The sequence below is a fragment of the Camelus bactrianus genome, chromosome 9 (assembly GCF_048773025.1).
Source record: "Camelus bactrianus isolate YW-2024 breed Bactrian camel chromosome 9, ASM4877302v1, whole genome shotgun sequence".
NCBI classification, from domain to species: Eukaryota; Metazoa; Chordata; class Mammalia; order Artiodactyla; family Camelidae; genus Camelus; species Camelus bactrianus.
The window spans coordinates 56394166-56418434 of NC_133547.1; the positions used below are offsets into that span (position 1 = coordinate 56394166).

The 24269-nt window shown below is 36.6% G+C and overlaps 1 protein-coding gene across 8 annotated transcripts; it reads right to left on the reverse strand.

The window, feature by feature from the left end:
- Nucleotides 1-1295: 1295 nt before the first annotated feature.
- ZFP1 (ZFP1 zinc finger protein) lies at nt 1296-24269 on the reverse strand. Of its 8 annotated transcripts, XM_074370422.1 has the most exons (6): nt 24062-24269; nt 21985-22119; nt 19476-19527; nt 6766-6788; nt 4759-4885; nt 1296-4496 (listed from the first exon to the last, which is right to left on the reverse strand). In XM_074370422.1, the coding sequence occupies exons 5-6, from the start codon at nt 4799-4801 to the stop codon at nt 3415-3417; spliced, it is 1125 nt and encodes a 374-aa protein (XP_074226523.1). In that variant the 5' UTR covers nt 4802-4885; nt 6766-6788; nt 19476-19527; nt 21985-22119; nt 24062-24269; the 3' UTR covers nt 1296-3414. The 8 variants fall into 8 exon arrangements, with proteins under 8 accessions (XP_074226523.1, XP_074226524.1, XP_074226521.1 ...); XM_074370423.1 differs by lacking the exon at nt 21985-22119; XM_074370420.1 differs by lacking the exon at nt 6766-6788.

Here is a 24269-nt window from a genome sequence, read left to right on the forward strand (position 1 = left end):
GTCCACTGTACATTGGCCAGCGGGATTTGATGGGACACTCAAGTAAGGAGTTGAGCCAAAAAGGCCTAGAGATGGCGGAGGGTCCTGACTTCCCAGACCAACTGTCTGGCTGGGAACAGGGCTCTGTGTCGGTCACTCAGCTGCAGAGAATGAGGACAGACTGTGGTCAAGGGTAGTGGATTTGGCAGGGGAGACAGCAGGGGTGGCTGGGACTGAACCGCCAGCAGCATTCCCCAGAGCTCCCCCCACCCCCTGAGGAGGACCCATGGTGCCTCCTGCCTAGGATGCTGTCACCCTATTCCCATTTGACAGGTCCTGAGACCTACCAGCTTACCAGAGTGAGGCCAATTCTGTTTAGCCACACCAGCTTTATACCAAGAAGATGATCCCAACTTTAGATCTACAGGGCATAAAACAATGCGGAAACATTAACATACCTATAGAAATGGAAAGAAAATCTCCAATTAAAATCAGTGGAATAAAAACAAGTCACAGCGCCAGGTGCAGTCGGCGTGGGCTCTGGAGTTAAGCCTGAACCTGGAACACCCGCTACTAGCTGGGTTTTGTTGTGCAAACTGTCCCGCCTCCTGGCCTGCACCTCACCAGTGAAATAACCACCCCTGCCTCCCAGCTTGCTGTGAGGTTGATGAAATACAGTCATATGCCCCAGCTGTAAGAATTCGTCTTTGGCAGGAGTTTCCTCTAAAACCACTGTGGTGTATGAGAATTACAAGGTACTTTTTTTTTTTTTTTTTTTAAATTAGGAGTTCTGATCTAGATTTCTAGGGCCTTGGACACAAATAGTGCATGAAAGGACAGTCACCTCATGGTCACTTGTGCAGTTGTAAAGGTGGGTAGGTTGCGTTTTCTCAGAGTATTTGTAATTTGCTAGTTTATAGTAATAACTTGGCATTCCCTGCATCTTTTCATCGGTTATTCTGTCTTTACTAGTTTGTTTTTGTTTTTTGGGGTTTTTTTGGTATTAAAGATTCCAGCTGGTGAACAATGAACGTCAAACGTGCTTTCAGTGAGAAGAGTCTCAAGCTGGAGCTGCAGCACAGCAGATGACCAGTGTACAGAGTAAGGGAACTGCCTGCATCATGCTCTGTGAACTAATGTTGATTACTTAACTCACTGTGTCCATTCTAATGGGTTATGGTGGTGGTCTAGTAGAAATAGATGTTAATTTAGAGACTAAGGAATGCACAAAAAATTTTCCATTGAAGTTAGTGTTAATTTTTGACTTTGAAGAATCCTATTCTTCAGGCCCATAAAATTGTATACAAACACACACGCACCTTTTTAGATCTTTATTTTAGAAAACTTGGTGTACACATGCACACGCTTTCTCCCCCTCCTGTGCCCCCATCTGACCTGGCGGCATTTGCTCCTACACACTCTTTTCCATGGAATTTCATCCAGCCATGGAGTATCTTTACCAGTTTATTTAATCATTCCCTTACTGATGGTCATTCATATTGTTTCCTTTTTTTGTCCTTACCAAAAAATATACACTGATAAACATATAATCTTAGGTACTGGCACTTTATTTTTTTCTTAGGGATAGAGTCCCAGAAGCAAGTCTACTGGGTTGAGGAGTACAGTTGGTCCTTAAACAGCACAGGGGTTTGGGGCACTGACCCTCTGCGCAGATGGTAGCCCAAGTGTAACCCAAGTATAATCACAGTTGATCCGCCATCCAAGGTTCTGCATCCACAGATTCAACCAACCGCGGACTGTGTAGCACTGCAGTATGTATTTACTGAAAAAAAATCTGTATAAGTGGGCCCGCGCATTTCAAACCCATGTTGTCCAAGGGTCAACTGCACATATATTCTTAATGTTAAAAGACAGTCACAATGATTGCCAAGGAGGTTGTCACAATTTATATTTCTAACATCAGTGTATGAAATTAACCTCTTCCACTGCTTCCTTGCCATAGCAGGTAAGATGACAATTTAGAAAGACAAAAAACTTATTGGACTATGGATATAAATTTGTTCAGAAAATCATTCAGGTTCATACATAGTCACAGCACATCAATAATCTTCAAAAATAACTAAAAGAAAAAAGGCCAGTTATAGTTACCACTTATAATTCTAATGCATGATTTGTAATTGATAAGGAAAGGAACTTGTGAATTTGAAATCAAGTCTAAAATGGTGTATCTTTGAGTTAAGCAAAAATAAGAAAATTTTTTAGGTTAATGACCAATATATGGAGAGCCTGCTGAAAAGTCTAACTTATAAATAAAGTGTGAGCTTTTAAAGGAAAGAGATAACTTAGTAAGTCAGGTTCCAAAGGGAACAGCTTTTGGTGGATGATAGTAAACTCATGGAAGCAGAAATGCCTCTTTTAAACAGAACACTGCAAAAATTTATTTCTAAAGTGGACTATGCACTTGGAAATTTTAAAAAGCAGTAAAAGACATTTATTGATAGTTTCTTAAAATAAATTATTTTCCTCTAAAGTCTCTGAAATGTAACATTTTTGAACTACAGACACATCCTAATTTTTGCAAGACAGTTATAAAACATTAAGAGAAACAGGGAAACACACAAAAATACAAGTAGTTCTGGGTTGTACAGTATTTTGGTAAAAGACATGCACTGTATGTAGATACCGCACTGAAAAGTAAGGAGAGCACGACCGGGGTGGGTATTCCTCGGCGGCCCACCTGCGCGGGGGTGCACTCCGTGTGACGGACCCTGTGCTGGCCTCCTGTCACTCTCTGAATGATCTCACACTTGCATATTCATGTCAATAATACTTCCAAAGGAAATCTTCAGCAAACCCAGACGGTTAAAACTTCAACAGCACTGTCTTCTGTTTATTGAAGAAGCAGCTCAGTAACAAGGTGCTGCCGACTTACCTACGCCAGCAAGCAGGAGGAGAAAACATACTAAAATCTGGTGTATACGTCACTTGGAATGCATACTGGACTGTGAAGGTACTGAGAAACACATGTGCTGTTTAGTATGGAAAATCTTGTTTGCTGTGTCCTAATTATCAGGACAAGAATTTCCAACTCCCAGTGACTGGGTTAAATGTACACGTGCAGATTTAAAATACAAAATTTGTGTTTTGCAGCATATTCTCACACATAACCACTGAATTCCTAAGGTACTGTCTGTAGAGCTTTTATGCTGTTGCCCAGAATATTTCATTACTGAGTAATTCATTCAAAATTTTAAAAAGCTTTCTTTTGTCTATTTACAATTGGATACATTCTGATATGTATTCCTTAGTTGAGTATCAAAACTTTCACTACAGTATCGTTCTTAGGAGATCCTATTTTACCCATTTTTGAGTTGATAGATTGTATCTCAGTATGAGCTCCCACCCTCCTTCAGCACCTTCACCAGGTTTCTCCCCATAGGAAGAGTTCTCCACAGGTACAACCCAGCTGCTGTCTCAGGCTTTGTCCCCTGCATGAACTCTCTGATGGACACTGAGTCGGGACTTCCTGCTGAAGGCCTTCCCACACTCAGAACACTCATACGGTTTCTCTCCTGTATGGATTCGCAAATGTAATCTAAGAGTCGACCTCTGGCTGAATGTTTTGCCGCACTCAGTACATTCGTAGGGTTTCTCTCCTGTATGAGTTCTCATATGTATAATGAGCTGGGAGTTCTGGATAAAGGATTTTCCACATTCACTGCACTCATAGCGTTTCTCCCCTGTGTGAATTTTCTGGTGTATAATGAGGTTTGATTTCTTGAAGAAGGTTTTTGCACATTCATTACACTCATAGGGTCGTTCTCCTGTATGAATTCTCTGGTGTGTAGTAAGTTCAAACTTCTGGGCAAATGTCTTGCAACATTCACTGCATTCATAGGGCTTCTTCTCCATATGTGCTCTCTGGTGTACAATGAGGTTTGACTGGTGGGTGAAAGCTTTTCCACATTCAAGACATTCAAAGGGTTTCTCCCCAGTATGAATTCTCTGATGTTTAATGAGGTTTGCCTTATGGGAGAAGGTTTTCTTACACACATTACATTCATAAGGTTTTTCTCCAGTATGTATTCTCTTATGACTAATGAGGAGTGACTTGAAGGAGAAAGCCTTGTCACAATAATTACAAATAAAAGGTTGCACCAAATTTCTAATTTTCTGGTGTTTAAAAATGGCTTCTTTATGGCCAAAGGCTTTTCCACTTCTATTATATTCAGAGTATTCTACTCCAGTGTGGGTTTTCTCTTGCTTCAGATAGAGGAGCGCTTTTCCAAATCCATTACAGTCATCAGCTTTCTTTCTTACATAGCTTCTATTACTATTAAGTAAGTCTGAATTATATCTCAAAGTTTTTTCATATAAGTCATACTTATAGGGTACTTGTCTTAAAGAAACAAAGTCTGTGCTAAGATTTAAAGTTTTTCCAAAGAGATTATCTTCTTCTTCAATTGGCATATGGTTCTTAAAGATTACAAATGGCCTTGCCTGCTCGTCTGGGTTTCTGGGGTCACCCTCCATCTGGTCATCAGCTTTCCATACCTCTAGGAAAGAGCACATAAAGTACACTTTGTCAACCCTTTCACTATAATGTGAAGTCTCCACAAATTTCCATTGCTGGGGTGCCTATGTTTGGGATGTGGTCTTCCAGTATATAAAGGTTCCCAGTAAAAAATGTTTCCTAGTTCGTGTACTTTGAAAGGAAAAGAATGGAAAAAATCCCCAAGGACAGTTGGGTCATGGTAAGGAAACACTGAAAAATGTCCTGGGGTGGCCCTCCTCCTCCCCCCCTTCCTCCTCCCTTACCCACTGATAATAAGTTGCTATAATTCTCCAGCATCACATCCATGTAGAGGATCCTCTGAGAGGGGTCCAGTTGCTCCCATTCCTCCTGGGTGAAGTCCACAGTCACATCCGTGAATGACACTGATCCCTGAAATGGCATACTGCTGTTCATTCTGAAAGGATCAGCATTTGCTGATACCAGAAGGACATATAAACACTTACTCTTCCTACGTTGTAAAAGTCATTCATCTTTAAAATTTACATATAAAACCAACTGTACACTTTCAGTTTTGTCATGCCTCCAAAATATTTTTATACATAAAGTATTCAGATTCCCCTACATCTCTGGCACTATTTGGCAGATACCTAAGATTAATAAAATAGTTTCTCCACTGAAGATGTGCACATGGAGATACTCACATAAACATTAATATGTAATATTTAATGTTACCAGTGTACTCATGCTTTTATAGGCATTATTTTTGTCATCTCAAACTACACACTATTAGAGTTAATTAAAGCTTTGAATATTTAAAGGCAGAAGATGAAATTCCAATTACAAGACAATCAAGCATAATTAGAGATCTCTTGACCATATCTAAGCCATAAAAAAGGGTAGAAAAGCAAAAATAAACAAGTGAGACTACATCAAACTAAAAAACTTCTGCACAGCAAAGGAAACCATCAACAAAATGAAAGGGCATGAGAGAAAATATTTGAAAATCATGTATCTGATAAGGGGTTAATATCCAAAATATATAAAGAACTTATATAACTCAATAGCAAAAAAAAAAAAAAAAAAAAAAAAAAGTCCAATTAAAAAATGGGCAGAGAAATAAGACATTTTTCCAAAGAAGATATACAAATGGCCAACAGGCACATGAAAAGGTGCTCAACGTTACTAATCAGGGAAATGCAAATCAAAACCACAATAAGGTATCACAACTGTTAGACAGGCTACTATAAAAAAGACAAGATGGGGGAGGGTATAGCTCAGTGGTAGAGTGCGTGCTTAGCATGCACAAGGTCCTGGGTTCCATCCCCAGTACTTCTGTTTAAATAAACAAACCTAATTACCCCCTATAATTCTCCCCTAAAAAAAGAAAGAAAATACATTTAAAAAAATGTCTATAAGAATACACAAGGGGAAATCTTTGTGACTGTGGGCTATGCAAAGATTTCTTAGATATAACACCGAAGCGGGGAAAAAAAAAAAAAAAAAAAAAGACAAGAAATACCAAGTGCTGGTATTGGTGAGGATATGGAGAAAAGGGAACTCTTGTATACTGTTGGCGGGAATGTAAATTGGTGCAGCCACTACAGAAAACAGTATGGAGGATCCTGAAATAGTGAAAAATAGAACTACCATTTCATCCAGCAATTCCATTTCTGGGTATTTATCTGAAGAAAACAAAAACACTAACTCAGAAAGATACACAGTCAGCTCTCCATATCTCTGGGTTCTCCATCCACAGATTCAACCAATCATGGATCAAAACTATTTGGAAGAATGGAGAATAGACAAATGGAGAAAAGACAGTCTCTTCAGCACGTGGTGTTGGGAAGACTGGATAGCAGCATGTAAATCAATGAAATTAGAACACTCCCTCATACCATACACAAAAATTAACTCAAAATGGCTTAAAGGGAACCCTCCTACACTGTTGCTGGGAATGTAGTTTGGTGCAGCCATTATGGAAAACAGTATGGAGATTCCTCGAAATATAAAAAAATTCACCTACCATATAATCCAGCATTCCCACTTCTGGGTATATATCTGGAGGGAACTCTTAATTCAAAAAGATACATGCACCCCCAATGTTCACAGCAGCACTATATACAATAGCCAAGACATGGAAACAACCTGAATGTCCATCAACAGATGACTGGATAAAGAAGTTGTGGTATATTTATACAATGGAATACTACTCAGCCATAAAAATGATAAAATAGTGCCATTTGCAGCAACACAGATGGACCTAGAGATCGTCATTCTAAGTGCAGTTAGCCAGAAAGAGAAAAAAATACCTTATATCACTCATATGTGGAATCTAAAAAAAAAAAGAAAAAAGGACACTATGAACTCATCTACAAAAAGGAAAGACTCGCAGACACAGTAAACAATCATGGTTACTAGGCAAAAGGGCTGGGAAGGGATAAATTTGGGAGTTTGAGATTTGCAAATGTTAGCTACTACATATAAAAATAGATTATAAAAAAAAGCAAGTTTCTTCTGTATAGCACAGGGAACTATGTTCGATATCTTGTAACAACCTTTAATGAAAAAGAATATGAAAATGAATATATGTATGTCTATTCATGACTGGGACATTGTGCTGCACACCAGAAGTTGACATATTATAACTGACTATACTTCGATAAAAAAAATAAATAAATATTTGGAAGACCAAAAAAAAAAAAAAAAAAAAAAAAAAAAGCCAGAAAGGTCTAAAGAGCAAAACTTGAATTTGCAGTGCAGGGCAACTATTTATACGTCACTTACATTGTGTTTAATTTACAACTATTTACATAGCATCTACATTTCATTAGATACTTAAAGTAATCTACAGATGGTTTAAAGGACAGAGGAGGATGTACTTGGTTATATGCAAATACTATGCCTTTTATATAAGAGACCTGAGCATCTGCAAACTTTGTTATCCAAGGTGGGCAGTCCTGGAAACAACCACCCAAGGATACTGAAGGGCAATTGTCTCCATGTTCACTTCTGCATTATTTACAAAAGCCAAGATATGGAAACAACCTAAGTATCCATCAATGGATGAAGGGATAAAGATAATGTGGCATATATACACAATGCAATATTATTCAGCCATAAAAAAAAGGAATCTTGCAATTTGTGACAACACAGATGGATTTGAGGACATTATGGTAAGTGAAATCAGAAAAGAGACAAGTATCTTGTGATCTCTATTATGTGTGGAATCTTAAAAAAAAGAAGAAAAAAAAGAAACCAAGTACACAGATACAGAGAACAGATTGATGGTTACCTAAAGGCCGGAGGATGGAGGTAAGAAAAAACAGTAAAAGGGTCCAAAAGGTATGAACATCCAGTTAGAATAAGTCTTGCAATGTACAGCATGGTGACTGTGGTTAATAATACTGTATTGCATATTTGGAAGTTGCTAAGAGAATAGGTCTTAAGTTCTTCTCACAAGAAAAAAACTAACTATGTATGGTGATGGATGTTAACTAGATTTACTGTGGTGGTCACAACACATACAAATACTGAATAATGTTGTGCAACTGAAACTAATAATGTTATATGTCAATTATACCTCAATAGAAATTAGAAGTCTGTAAGTTAAAAAAAAAAAAAAAAAGAATGTTCATAGCAGCATTTTACATAAGAGCCCAAAGCTGGAAAAACAAAGGTTGATAAACAGTAGATTAATAACTTGTGGCATATTAAAACAGTAGAGTACTATAAAGCAATGAAAAGGAACTAATTCCAGCTATTGGGGGAGGATTTCACAAAGGCTTTGAGAATGCTGGCTAAGTCTTCTTCCTTGACCTGAATGTATATATGATTTTGTAATATATAATAATATATATTATTCACTGTAATAAACAATCCCCATGAAACAAAAATGCTGAAGCATATAAATGTGAAAAAAGTGTCATGAACTAGAAAACCAAGCCTTTACTCAAAACCAGGATGATGTTAAAAGGAAAAAAAAATTGAAGACCATTTCGTAACTTAGAAAATCATCTACATCCACTTGGCCACAAGATAAAAACAGTAAGAACTTTTAAATCACTGCCACACCAACAAGGGGGATAAACCTGTGGCACATCACTTTGACGTAAGTTACAATTCAGAAATGACTGTACCATCAAATATGAAAATATTCTGTATTTTTTCACAATGCTACTTTTTATACTCCATACAAACAAAAAAATGCTCCAAAAATTACAGATAAAACACAATTCTGACACCATAACATTAAACAAGATGTCAAACATTATCCACAAAGACTTTTGTAGACAACAGAAGTAGTTTTCATCTGGAATGAATCTGGTGTTTGGTGCAGAAATGCTATGGCCATGAGTAGAGGTGTACCTAGTGTATCTGACACTCAGAGCAGACCTCAACTCTTCAAACTGTTAAACATCTAAAATTTTCACCTGCAAGTTTAGTTCTGAGTGCAAGAATCCTTTTTAACCTATTCACATAACCTCTCTTCTGAATCTGTTTGTCTGTCATCTTCAGTTATGACTCCCAATTCCTTAACTCCTTCTACTTCTTCCAGGCTGTCACTGCCTTGTCCCAGTGATTTCCCACAATCTTCCACTCATAACTTGTAGCCTCAGGAAAAGTTAGAGGAAGTATGAAAAAAAAAAAAGATGAGATAAAGGTCAGAGCATTACAAATGACCTAGTTATACTGCACAAATTTGCAGGTTACCCAATGGCATTATTTCAGGACCTTTTATAGGAATCTTTAGCCACTTGGCATGGGAGCAGAGAATGTAGGTGGTGGGTCATCTGTGCCTAAGACCAATGACACTGAGGTCAACAATCACAGAGTGGAGATTTCCCCAATAGTAAATACTCATTCCCATTTTTAGACTGCTTCTGAAATTATAGTTCATAAAATAGGAACACTGGGAAATTTCCCAGGGACTAAATTAAATACTAAGGACACAAGGACCAATAGGCATGCTATAGACCCCCTTCAAGTCATTCCTTTGCTTCCTGTTTCCACTGCCACCCCAGCTACTACAAAAGCTTCCTAATTCTTATTTCCTATCTGCTCTTATTCTCATCTACCCCACATTCTAAAGTTAACGTAATTTTTCTAAAGTATAGCCCTAATTACATGATTATTCTGGTTAGAAGCAGTCATCCATTATCTGTTGAAATAAACTAATGACTAACCCAGCATTGAACATCATTCAAATTTCGCTTCCATCCCTCTCTCCCCTGGCTCTCCTCTATGTACAGATTCTCCCACTTAGGTCACATCACAGATCACTTAAACGTGTTCTCCATAATTGAATCCCTACTCTCTTTTAAACCCGGGAGTACCTTGTTCGTGTTTCTCTTGTGGCACTTATTTTACTCTGCTTTCTTTCATTAAATGTGCCTTATTCCTTCCACTCTCCCCATTTAGATAATCTAATTTTTAGATCAGAAATTGTATCTTCCTCATCTTTGTGTTTTTATAAGCATAGTACATAAGTACATGTTACGTACTCAAATAAAATAAAATAAAGCTAAATTGTATGGAGCTCAATATTCAACTTTCCTTATCGTCTTGCTTCCTGAAGAGACATGCCACATAATTCCTGCTGCAACATCCTACGTAGCTAGCTAAAACGATGGGGCATCTGCACTATTCACACTCAGATTATCTAAAAATCTTAGTAAAATTTGGTAAATCCTAAAATCTGGTTCATTTTCCTGAGATGTCATGCATGCTATAGTATACTTGTGTCTTCATTAAAAATGCTTTTTATTCAGTTTGCAATCTACATGATTCCCATATGGATTCTGCCTATGCTTGTACCTGACAATTTATTTTCTTTTGGGTACCAATCTTATTAGTGGTTATTCAGCTCTTCAGCATACAGGAAATGGTCACTCTATGCACTGAGTACATGTAAGTGACATCATCACCACACTGTCAGCATAATGTAAGTAGAGACACAATGTGACTTACCATCACACAAGCGTATGTCATAGGCTAAATAACCTGTCACCAAAAAAAAGTAACAGCAGAGTAAAACTAAGCAGGAAAAAAGTTACAAAAGATATTTTTAAAATAATATAATTGGATTTAACAGCAGATTAGACAAAACTGAAGAGATGACTAATAAACTGGAAGATAGGTCAGTAAGAAACATCCAGACTGAAATACAGAAATAAAGGATAGAAAACACATCAAAGCATCTAAAAGACACATGGGACAAAGTAAATGTCTAATATACTTGCAACTGGAGTCCCAGTAAGAGAGGCAAAATCCAACAGAAACAATACTTGAGGAGACATGGCTTAGAATTTTCTGGAACAGCTCACAGACCATAGAACACCACTAACCCCAAAAAGAATAAATATAGAGGAAACCACATTTAGGGACATCATAATGAAACTGCTAAAAATCCCAAAGGGAAAAAAACATACTGCCTTCAGAGACACAACAATAAAACTGACAGCTGACTTTTTCATAGAAACAATGGAAGCCAGAAAATAACAGAGTATCTTTAAAGTGCTAAAAGCACTAGAATATGAGTTGAGAAACTTTTTCTATAAAGAGCCAAGTAGTAAACATTTTAGGTTTTGAGGATGGTATGTAGTCTCAACTACAACTAATCAAGTCTGCCCTTGGACCACAAAAGCAGGCACAGGCAATATGTAAACAAATGGATGTGGCTGTGTTCCAATAAAATGGGATCTACGGACACTGAGTTTTGAAAACATTTAATAAAAGATTAAGACCTTCAATGAAGTTTTAAAAAACAACAAACTTTTTACAAGAAGCAAACTGAAAACAAAGTCTGAAAATAAAAGGCATAGAAAAGCTGGCACAGGAACATCAATAATTAGTAAAAACAATTCCAAAAATATGTGTATTACCATGACCCCCAAATCCTATAAACTACCTAATGTATATAAAAGTATTAAAAGAGAGGACTGGATACACACACACGAAACTTTTAACATTGTCTGCCTCTAAAGTGAGGAGACTGGCTTTAGGATCAGGAAGATTTTAGCACTGGGTGAGGTGACCTAATAGTGACAGCATACTAGGAGGGCAGACCACGACAGAGACAGTGAGACAGTAAAGACAGATTTCATGTACAAACTGTATAACATAAAGAAAAAACTTATATATATTATGTGTGAAAACAAATAAGCCAAGATGTTAACGTTTTTTTTCCCTTTTTTTTGGGGGGGTGGAGTAACTAGGTTTACTTATTTATTTAATGGAGGTACTGAGGATTGAACCTAGGACGTGGTGCATGCTAGGCATGTACTCTACCACTGAGCTCTACCCTCCCCCACAAGATGTTAAGTATTGACTACTCAATGGTGTAACAGGTTGGTAGTTATCAGGTTGAACCATATTGAAATTATGACATTCAACTATTCGGACATACAAAAATGGCTATTTCATATAGCCCAAATTAATATGCTTTTATTTGTATTTCTGTGCAGTTTTACACTTCACAGAATCAAACCAAGAAAGTAAGAGAAGATGAAAATATTTAATGACCTAGCAGGCAAACAGGAAGAAAGAGCATCAAAATTTTAGAATACTAGGAACAAAGAAAAAAAGCTTAGAAGTTTCAGGAGAGAATGGAATAGCTCACATTCTGATAAACAGGTAAGCCTTTGGACTTGCTGACTACAACACTAAGAAGTAGTGACTTCAAAATTCTGAAAGAAAACAACAACAGAAGGTGGGCAAATAAATGAAACAGTCTGCAGCCACTGGACAGCAACCACTGCAGGGCTACAATTACTGAAAGAAGGGTGAACTTGAAACGAATTCCATATTCACACTGATGAAAAAAGTGCTGGGGGTAAAAAAAAAACCTACTGAAAGAAAAAAATTGTCAATCTTGAATTCCATATCCAGCAAAATGTCCCTAGTGGTATTTTCTAAACCATGACACAGAGAAATAGAGCCCAAGCAAAAAGTGACAGAGCTGTTACATGAAATAAAAATCAGCATTTGGGTCTGCAAAATAACTGGGATTTGGGCGCAGGGTAATGGAGATAAGACAGACATAGAGAAGGGGCTCTAAAATTCTGCATAAAAATTCACCTCAGATCTTTGGCTGGTTCCTAATACGTGCAGGTGGAGGGCAAACCTCCAGGGTAACTAGCAGAAAGCTGTTTTGTTCTGCCAGGTAGCTAAATTATTGGTAGAACAAAACTTAATATTCTTTAGAGGCAAGTATGTATCATACAGCATGTCCAACAAACAAAAATTATGAGACATGCAAAAAAGCAAAAAGAATGAAAAGACACAAAAAAATTAAGAGATAAACAGTCAAAAGGAGACGTAGGGATAACCCATGTTTTAGAGTTAGCACACAAAGAGTTCATTTTAACTGTAAATAATGTTAAAAAATAAAGAGAAACAGATGTACAATGTGGTGAAAATACTGGAATATTTTAACAAAGAACTAGAATCTACAAAAAGGAAGCAAATGGACATTGTAGAACTGCAAATGTAGTTTTTAACTGAAGTTAAAAACCAACTGTAGCTTTCTGGTCAAGATGGTGGAGTGGTAGGACCATGAGCTTGCCTCTCCTTGTGCCTACAACAAAACCACAACTGACTGCTAAACAACCGTCAAAAAAAGACTGGAACCTAGCAAAAAGATCTTCTTCAACTGGAAACAAAGAGGGAACCACAGCAGGACAGGGTCTTTTACGGGCTCATATAAATTTTTAAACTGTTTGTTCTAATTCTGTGAAGAATGTCATGAGTATTTTGACAAGGGTTGCATTGGACATGTAGATTGCTTTGAGTAGTACGGCCATTTTGATAATGTTGGTTCTTCCAATCCAAGAGCACAAGATATCTTTCCATTTCTTTGTATCATTTTCACTTTCCTTCAGGAATGTTTTACACTTTTTAGACTACAGGTAACTTCCTTGGCTAAGTTTATTTCTAGGTATTATGTTGTTTTTGATGCAATGGAAATGTCTGTGCCAGTTATAAAATTCTGGTTTTTGAAGAGGAAAAAAAAAGTAAATGAAGGGCTGCAAATGGCAAAATATCCTTCTTTATTATAGGTGGGTTGTATTCCATTACATATATATGCTGCATCTTCTTTATCCATTCATCTATTGATGTGCACTTAGGATGCTTCCATATCTTGACAATTATTAACAATGTTGCTATTAATCGTGGGGTGTATGTATCTTTTTGAATTAATTCTTATTTTGTGGTTGGCTTTATTCCTTTGATAACTATATAAGATTAAAAAGCTAAAGCTCTAAATATTCTTAGTAGCAATGAACAGTACATATACATAAATTTAAAAAATATATGCAGTATATTGTGTATATGTATACATGCAATATATTGTATATGTGCAGTCAAACTGTAACAATTCTACCTAATAAAACTGAAAAATAAAAAAAAATTTTTAACCCCAAAGTCTAATGCACTATTGCTTAAAATGCTGAAAGAGAAAACAAAAAAAGTAATCCTAGAACCAGAGAAGAAAAAAGAATGGGACAGAAACAATAACTGATAGCGCAGGATATATTCAATATCTTGTAGCAACTCATGGTGAAAAAGAAAATGAAAACAAATATATATATGTTCATGTATGACTGAAGCATTATGCTGTACACCAGAAATTGATACAACACTGTAAACTGACTACATGTCAATAAAAAATATATATATAGAAGAAAAAAGAAACAATTGAAGAAATAACAGCTAAGAATTTGCCAAATTTGATAAAAAGGTATTGAATACAAACCTAAGAAACTCAATAAAGCTCAAGCAGAATAAATACAAAGAAAATTATATTTAAATACATCAAACTCAAACTGTTGAGTGCCAGAGAAAGAAAGAGTATCTTAAAAGTAGGCAGTAGAAAAAGATACATTTCCTTCAAGGAACAACTATAAAAATGTGACAATGAATATTTATATGTTCACGTATAACTGAAAAATTGTGCTCTACACTGGAATTTGACACAACATTGTAAAATGACTATAAATCAATAAAAAATGTTAAAAAATGGATCTATTTCTTAATATACACCATAGATGTGAGACAAAAACAGAATGCCATCTTTAAAGCACTGAAAGAAAAAACAAACCCTAGAATTTTACTGCCAGGGAAAATATTTTTTTAAATGAAGGCAAAATAAAGACATACACAGATAAACAAAAGATGTAAGAATTCACTGCAATATACTGTACAATGTTCTTGGGTTGTACTGAGGTGGTATAATACTAATGCAAGGTGATTAGTAACATACATAAATTGTAATCCTTAGAGAAACCACTTCAAAAAATAAAAGGACACAAAGGTAAAAAGGCATAGAAAATTCAGGTGAAAAACAAACAGCAAGATGACAGACTTAAATCCAACTGTGCCTATAATGAAATTAATTATAAATAAAATAACCAATTAAAAGACAGACTGTTAAGCTGGATAAAAACCATAACCCAACTATATGCTGTTTAGCAGAAGTACACTATAAATATAAGAACACAACAGGTTGAAACAAAGAGAATGGAAAAGATATATCATAAAAAAGCTAATTATAAAAAGGCAGGTATGGTTCTATTTATCAGACAAGGAGTATGATCAGAAATAAAGAGGGACATTCCAAAATGATAGAAGGGTAATTCCACCAGGAAAATAGAATAATCATAAATGTGCATGCACTTAATAAATGTATATGAACTCAAAAACACAGCTTCAAATTACATCAAGCAAAAACTGACAGAACTAAAGTGAAGAAGGACAAATCCACATACTACCTACCAACCAATCAGTAGAAGAGAATGAAGGCATTTTCAGAAAATTAACTTTTAAAAAATCTCTCTCTCACATATCCTTTCTCAAGAAGTTACTGAAGAATCTACTCCATTAAAAACAATAGTAGTCCAAAAAAGGCAAAGACATGAGAAAAGGCAAACAAAAGATCAATAGGAAAGCTGAAAGAAAAGCCTGTGAGGAATTTGAAGGCGATCACAGGATGGCAGTGATTCTCTATCAGTACCAAATTGCGTGAATGAAATAGTGTGATTCAAAAGCAGGCACTCTGAGGCTGTAAGATGCCTACTGCCGTTGTACCACCTCTTTAACCTGAGAGAATTCCTGGGTGGGCCTGAACCAGATTCTTATCTGTCTGGCTTTGGTTTGCCTTGTCTGGAACATGTGCGGATGACATCTATCTCTCCCACACCAGGTTGCCAATGAGATAAGGGCACTTGTTTCATCTCATAGAAGTGTTCTTTGATCTACTCCTAAGAGTTGGCAGTTGACCAGTGATCCAAGAAGCAGGGAATACAGAACAGCCCACTTACTCTAATTATATTCTTGCCAGACATTCAATACTTGATCCACACTTTGATCCTGCCAAATGGCCCAACTATGTGAGCTCTATGTTTTCCTATTCTCTCATGGCCTTGCCAATGACTTAACCAATAAGATTTTTGTAAACACTTAAGAAAAAAATTGAAGCCAGACTCTGACCCACAGACTCTATCCAGTTCATCTCCTAGAAACCTCTATCCAATAACAGCAAAATTCCCAGACAGAACCAGATCTGTGCTTGCTTGCTAAGTTTTGCCATATTGCTCCCCAGTAAGTCTGTATCGTGTTTTTTAATAGACTTAATTTTTTTAGAGCAGTTTCAGGTTCACAACAGAATTGAGCAGAAAATACAGAATTCACACATAGCCCTCCCCACCCACACATATATACTCTCCTACCCTCAACATCCCTCACCAGTGTGACATATTTGGTATAATCGATGAACCAACATGGACACATTATTATCAACCAAAGTCCACAGTTTACATTAGGACTCATTCTTGATGTACATTTGATGGGTTTTGTCAAATGCATAATGACATGTAGCTGCCACTACAGTATCATGCAGAATAATTTCATTGCCCTAAAAATCCCTTGTGCTCCATCTATTCATTCCTCCCTCCCTCTCCCCAAACTCCTGGAAACCATGATCTTTTTATTGTTTCTGTAGCTGTGCCTTTTCCAGAATGTCATTTGGTTGGAATCATACAGTATGTAAACTTTTCAGACTGGCTTCTTTCATTTAGTAATATCTTTTAATTTTCTTCTATGTCTTTCATGGTTTGTTAGCTCATTTTTTTTTTAACTGCACATATATTTTTAAATTTACATATATGTACTGTTTATTGTTTCTAAGAACGTTTAGAGTTTTAGCTTTCTAAACTTAGTTATCAAAGGAATAAAGCCAACCACAAAATAAGAATTAATTCAAAAAGACACATACACCCTGCTATTAACAGCAACATTTTGAAGTGAAAAAAAAAAAAAAGTAAATGAAGGGCTGCAAATGGCAAAATATCCTTCTTTCTTATGGGTGAGTTGTATTCCATTATATGTGTGTGTGTGTGTACACACACACATACACAAAAATATATATACATATATATGTATGTATATATAGTGCATCTGCATTATCTATTTAACTGTTGATGTGCACTTGGGGTGCTTCAATGTCTTGGCAATTATAAATAAAGTCTGTACCATTTGATACCACCACAAACAATCCAGGAGTGGCTTCACCTCTCTTTAGCTAACACTGGCTAATGTAACTTGAAAAAAACAATGATAAAAAACCTAAGTCTTGATAAAGAGAATATGGGTGCATGAAAGGACATCTTTTATATCTCAAATATCTGGAGGAAGAAGAAAAAAACTCCACCAATCAAATGAAAAATTATGCAAAATAAGGCAATATAAATTCCAGTTATACATATACACACTATTATATATAAAATAAACAACAAAGACATACTGTATAGCACAAGGAACTATATTCAGTATCTTATAATAACCTATAATGGAAAAGAATCAGAAAAAAGAATATATATGTATGTATAACAGAATCACTTTGCTGTACACTTGAAACTAACACAATTTTGTAAATCAACTGTACTTCAATTAAAAAAAATTCCAGTTTTTCAAGACTGAATTTTATATTGATTAGGGATATATATATATAAATATATATAAATGGGAAAATGTTTGAGAAAGGCAAGTCAATAATTAACATAGGTGTCAAGACAGTGGCTAACTACTAGGAAGAGTCAATCAGAGAATGTATCATAAAGAACAGATAATGTTCTATTTCTTAATGTGGGTGCCCATTTATTATTATTCTTTAATGTATAAATACTTGTTACATACATTGGCTAAAGCATGTATAAAGAGAATTATAATGCTTTATACACTCTTCTGTATAAATGTTACATTACACAATACCAAAAAAATCGGAAAAATGAGGAAATTCTCTACGTTCTGAGATGGAAAGACTTCAAAGATGTCACCGAGTGATAAAAACACATATAATCAAGAGAATAAAAAGACAAAGACATCTTTGCAACTCACATATCTGATAAAGGACTGGTATTCAAAATATATAAAGAACTTTAAAAACTCATCAATAAACAATCTAATTTAAAAATGAGCCAAAGACCTTAACAGACACCTCATTAAAGAAGATATACAGATGGTAAATAAACACATGAAAAGATGCTCAACATTATGTCATCAGGGAATCGTTTATTACAACAGCAACAAGATACTACTGAACATCTATTAGAATGGCCAAAATCCACAATATAGACAACACCAAATGTTGGCAAGGATGTAGAGCAACAGGATCTTACTCACTGCTGGTGGGAATGCAAATGGTACAGCCACTCTGGAAGACAGTCTGGCAGTTTCTCACAAAACATACTCTTGCCATACAATTTGCAGTTGTGCTCTTTAGCATTTACCCAAATGATTAACTTATTTTATGTTTACACAAAACCCTGCACACAGATGTTTACAGTAGTTTTAGTCATAACTGTCAAAACTTGGAAGCAACCAAGATGTCCTTCAATTGTTGAATGGATAAACTATAGTACATTCAGACAATGGAATGTTATTCAGTGGTAAAAATAAATGAGCTATCGAGCATGAAAAGGCATCGAGGAACTTCAAGTGGATATTTCTAAGTGAAAGAAACCAATCTGAAAAGCTTACACACTGATTGATTCCAACTATAACACAGTCTGGAAAAGCCAAAACTAGGGGAACAGTGACAAGATCAGTGATTTCCAGGGACTCTGGGAGAGAGAGGGAGGGATGAATAGATAGAGCACAGGGGATTTTGTGGTCAGTGAAATTCTGTGTGATACCATGGTGGTGGATACATGTCATTATATATTTGTCAAAACCCATATAATGGACAACACCAAGAATGAATCCTAATGTAAACTATGGACTTTAAAGGATCAGTATTGGTTCATCAGTTGTAACAGGTGTACCACATTAACACAAGATGTTAATAACAAGGGAACTGTGTGCAGAGGAAGTGAGGGAATATATGAGAATCCCCGTACTTTTCACTCAAATTTTCTGTAAACCCAGAACTGCTCTTAAAAAAATGAAGTCTATTACTTAAAAGCAAAACAAAACACATATAAACAGAGCAGTATGATTAATATGCTATCTTACATTAACCTATACTTGTACTTGTGTAAATATGTACAAATAAACTCTGGAATGCTATTCAGGAAAATGACAATGGAACTAGTGGAGGTTGGGGGTAGAATTTAAATACACACCTAGGTATTAGTGAGTTCTCTGGCATCACGTTCATTGGATTGGAAAGATAAAGTACACATAATATTACTCAGCATCTGCACTCAAGAATGCTCTATGAAATAACCAGAGACAAACTAATAACCTGTTTAACATGAGTTGCTTCTGGGGATGCTGTCCAAAACACCATCTACATAAAGGTCCACAAAATTTATTCAGACCTAAGGCTAGAGAACCAAGGAAATGGTATTCATAATCAATGCAAGACATTCAATTAATCTGACTTTTTGGCTGCTGGTATTGATTATTCTTACTATGTCTTCCTTGAGTTTTACTCATCTATACCTTTCTATGTCATTTCCTAGGTCCTTAGAAACTTCTTCAAATTCACTGAAAACAGAATTGGAGTAAACAAACAACTCACCTGGGATTTGTTCATTTTCTGCAGTTTTGGGGTAAAGGCAGAGGAGGTAGAACTGAAAAGAGGAAAAAAGAAGGTATTGTTATTAAAGAACTGACCTGCCTCAGAACTTCTAAAATGACTTCTAGAAATCCTTACACATCACCTGGGAAAATATCGCCTCCTGGGAGAGTCCCTTTGCCTCTTCAGAGGGCCAGAAAGAACCATGCTGACAGCACTCACCTTCAATCAAATGTTACAAGACACTCAAAAAGGCAGGACTAAGACAACCCACTATCAACAGAAACCTCAACTGATTAAATTATCAGAGAATTTAAAGCAGCCATGATTCATATATTAAAGCTTTAATGGAAAGGTGGGTAACATGAATGAACAAATAGGGAATTTCAAGAGCTAGAAACTTCAAAAGAAGAAAATCAAATGGAAATACTAACAAAAGTACAGTAACAAAGTTGACAGAATACTTTCAATAGGCTCATTAGTACACTCAACAGAGCTGAAGAAACTTTCAGTAAATCTGAAGACTGGTCAAAAGAAATTACCCAAACTGAAACACAAAGAGAAAGTAAAAGGGGAAAAAAAAAGGCAGAGAATCCAAGAGCTGTGGTACAATATTAAACAGCCTAACAAACCTGTATTGGGGTCCCCAAAGGGAGAATGGGACAGAAGTATCTGAAGACATAATGATTGGGAATTTTCCAAAAATAATGAACGATATCATAACACAGATCCAAGAAACTCAGATAATCTATCCAAAAAGAACACCAAAAACCAAAATAAAACAAAGACACACCCAGAAACATCATATTCAAAGCAAAGGACACCAAAGTTAAAGAGAAATTCTTGAAAGCAGATAGGAAAAAAAAAAACCCAACACATTATCCACAGGCATACCACATTTTATTGCACTTAAAAGATTGCTGTTTTTTTTTTTTTTAAACAAATTGAAAGTCTGTGGCAACCCTGCATTGTCAGATGATGGTTAGCATTATTAGTAATAAAGTATTTTTAAATTAAGGTATATACCTTGTTTTTTAGACATAATGCTATTACATACTTAATGGACTGCAGTATACTGTAAACTTAACTTTTATATGCACTGAGAAAGCAAAATATTTATTTGACTTGCTTTATTATGGTGGTCTGGAACTGAATCTGCAGTATTTCCTAGGTATGCCTGTACAGAGGAACCAAAATAAAGAATCACAGCCAATTTCTCATCAGAAACAATACAAGCCACAAGACAATGTAGTGCCATCCTTAAAGGGCTCTTTAAAAAAAAAAAAAAAAAAAAAGGAAAAAAACCATCAACCCAGTATTCTATACTCAGCAAATACATTTTTCAAAAACGAAAGTGAAATTAAAAATCTCTTCAAACAAACAAAAACAGAGAGAATTCATTACCAGAAGACCTGTACTACAAGAAACACTTAAATAAGTTCTTCAGGTAGAACGGATATGATACCAGACAGAAACATAGATCTACACAAATAAATAAAGATCTCTGGGAATGGTTAAAATGAAGACAAACATAAAAGACATTTTTTATTACTTTTAATCAATTTAAAAGATAATTGATTGTCTATAGCAAAAACAGTAGCAAAGTTTTGTGAACTTACAGCATATGTAAAAGTAATATATATGATAACAGCCCAAAAGATGGGATGATAAAATTGTTAATGGGAGTATGCTGTTTTATAAATCTTACATTACATATAAAGCAGTATAATGCTATTTAAAGGTCCACTGTGATTAACTCAAGATGTTTATTGTAAACTACAGGGCAACTACAAAAAAAAAATTCTTTAAAGAAGTATAAACAAGATGGGGAGGCTATATAGCTCAGTAGTACAGTGTATGCTTAGCACGTGCAAGTCCTGGGTTCAATCCCCAGTACCTCCAGTAAATAAATAAATAAGTAAACCTAGTTACCCACCCCCCCGATAAAAAGTTATAATAAAAAGTTTAAAGAAGTATAAACAATAAGCCAATAGTGGAGAAAAATATATAATCATAAAAACTACCACTAAATTCAGAAGTAGTCAGAAAAAGAGTAAAACAGGAACAAAGATGAGATAGGAAGGACAACTAGAACAAAACTAGTAAGATGGATTTTAACCCAACCATATCAATAATTGGTATAAACATAACCAATTAAATGACAGAGGCTGTCAAACTCGGTAAACAAGGCCAAACTATGTGCTGTCTAGATGCAGTCTGTTTTAAATATAAAAACATATTCATGGAATAAAACATGTTTTAAGGCAGGACACAAAAATTTAAACAAAAAACTCTCTCTCCGTCCTTTGGGCCTCCTCTCTCCCCCTGTAGTGTGCAATGTCCATCTGCATTATCCATTAACCAGACCACCTCAAAGATGGGAGTGCCTGCTCAACTGTAAAGATTTTTTTTTTTCTTCTGAGCTAGAAATAATGTAACTTAAAAATTAACCATTGTTTTCTAACTCTGTAAGGGGTCATGATGACTTGCTGCTCACTTTGTATGCGCTTACCTGGACTATGTATCTTTGGTGAACTTTATGTAAAATGTCACTGTGTCATCTTGATGTACAATCCTTTGTTTCAAAAATGTATATGATTGTGCCTTCTACTTCCAACAGGCAGAACAGTTCTCAGAGCTTCAATAGCTAGATCAAAAGTAAAAGGATAAAAAAGGATAAACCTTGCAAACACTCATCAAAATAAAGTTGGAGCAATTATATTACTATCAAACAAAGTAGACTTAAGAAGGAATATCACCAGGGATAAGGAGTGATATTACATGTCACTGTGATAAATGACACATGATAAATGTGCCAAATCACCAAAACACATAACAATCCTAAATGTACATGCACAAAAAGAACTTCAAAAAATGAGAAACAAAAATTGATAGAACTGAAAGAAAAAAATAGGTAACTCCACAACTGTAGTTCAAAACTTCAATAATCTTTTCTCAGTAAGTGACAGAACAGGTAGACAGACAGAAAATCAGTTAGGCCCCATTTACTGTTTACAGAAGACTCTATCACCAACAGCACAATGATCATTATTAAAGTATGTTTAGAACATTCCCAAGATCGATCATAACCCTGGCCATAAAACAAATCTCAACAACTTTTAAAGAACTGAAGTATGTGACAAAATATATTCTTTGACAAAAATAAAGTTAAACTTGAAATCAGTAACAAAGATCTGGAAAATCCCAAAATAATTTGGAAATTAAACAACAGACTTCTAAATAAGCAATGGGTGAGAAAGGCAGTCACAAGGGAAGTTTTTAAAAAACACCTAACTGAATGGAAACGGAGACATAACATATTAGAATTTGAAGGAAATGTATTTAAAGGACAACTGTAGCATTAAAACTAATATCAAGAATGACTGAAAACAAAAAGAATGACGAGACATTACGATAGATGCTACAGACATTAAATAGTTTTTCTTTCACAATAAAAACACATACCCATTAGCTACACAAATTAAGGAGGAAAAAAAGTTCCAAATACACAAAACAAGTGGGGAATATCAACAAACACAAGAGAAAAAAAAAAATGGAAAAAAGAACCCATTTTCAATAGCAACACTACCTAAGAATAAAATTAAGAAAAACGCAAATCTTTTATGAAGATAAAATGCTGTTAACAGGGACAAAATGAAAGAGGATCTGAACAAAAGGGAAGGCCTACAGAAGGCCAACATCATAAAGGTGTCCATTCCCACTAATTAAATGTAACCATTAATGGGATCATAATAAAAATATCAACAAGTTTAAAAAAAATTTTTTTAAGTACCAATGTGAATCACAAGTAAACAAGCATAATCTCAAAGTGGTGAAGGCTTTCCGGAGTTATAAAAGGGAAGAGCAGTAAATTCAACCATGGAGAAATTCAAAACGCCTGCATGGCAAAAACTACCAGGGAACAAAGTCAAAAGGCAAATGATATGATAAAGTATCACCTGGATGCGTGACCTTGGGTAAATCACCTAAGCCCCATCTATTATCACTGGTGTCCCATCAGCTGAAATTAAGGAACTAGTTAAATCACAAGGTAGGTATGAGGATTAGGTGAACACTTAAGCTGAAAAGGCTTTTGCAAAGAGGTCGTGGCTCCTCCTCTCCTTCGGCACACCGTGCTCATCAGGAAACTTACTGAGGCTTCCAATCCTCCTTGCACCCGCGAGGCCCCGGGACGCAGCACGCTGCATCCGGGCGCAGCCAGGTGTGTCCGGCCCCGCCCCCGGCCTCGCCGCGCGCCCGCCCGGCCTGTTCGCGTGCGCGCCGGCCCCCCAGGCTTCCGGACCGAAGCCGCCGGTCGGAGGCGCTTTTCTTGACAAAGGGAGGAAGGCAAGCCCTCGCCGCCGCCCTCCCCCTCGGCCGTCCCCGCCCCCGCACGTCCGGCCGAGCGGTCCCGGCCAGCCCCGAGCAGAGGAGAGCGCCGGGCCAATCTGGACGCCGCCCCGAGGGTCGCCGTCGCCTGCGAGTCGCCGAAGTTTGGACTCTCACCCAACGTGGGCACGAACCCATCCCTCATCTCCTTCCCCTCGGCCCCCAAACCCTGCGGAGCTGCCTGGCAGCTCCCCTCATACCTGGAGGGGCACTGCCTCCGCTCGTGGCTCAGTGCTAGGCCCGGTCACGGCGCGGGGCGGCTAAGACGCGGGGAGACCCGGGCCCTATCACCCACTCGCGGCTGGAGTGGGGGGAAGGGCGGCCACCGGCGCGCTCGCAGCATTGCACATGCGCAGACGCAGGGGCTGCTCGCCGTCCCTGGGTCCTCCGAGGGGTGGCCCATCGAAC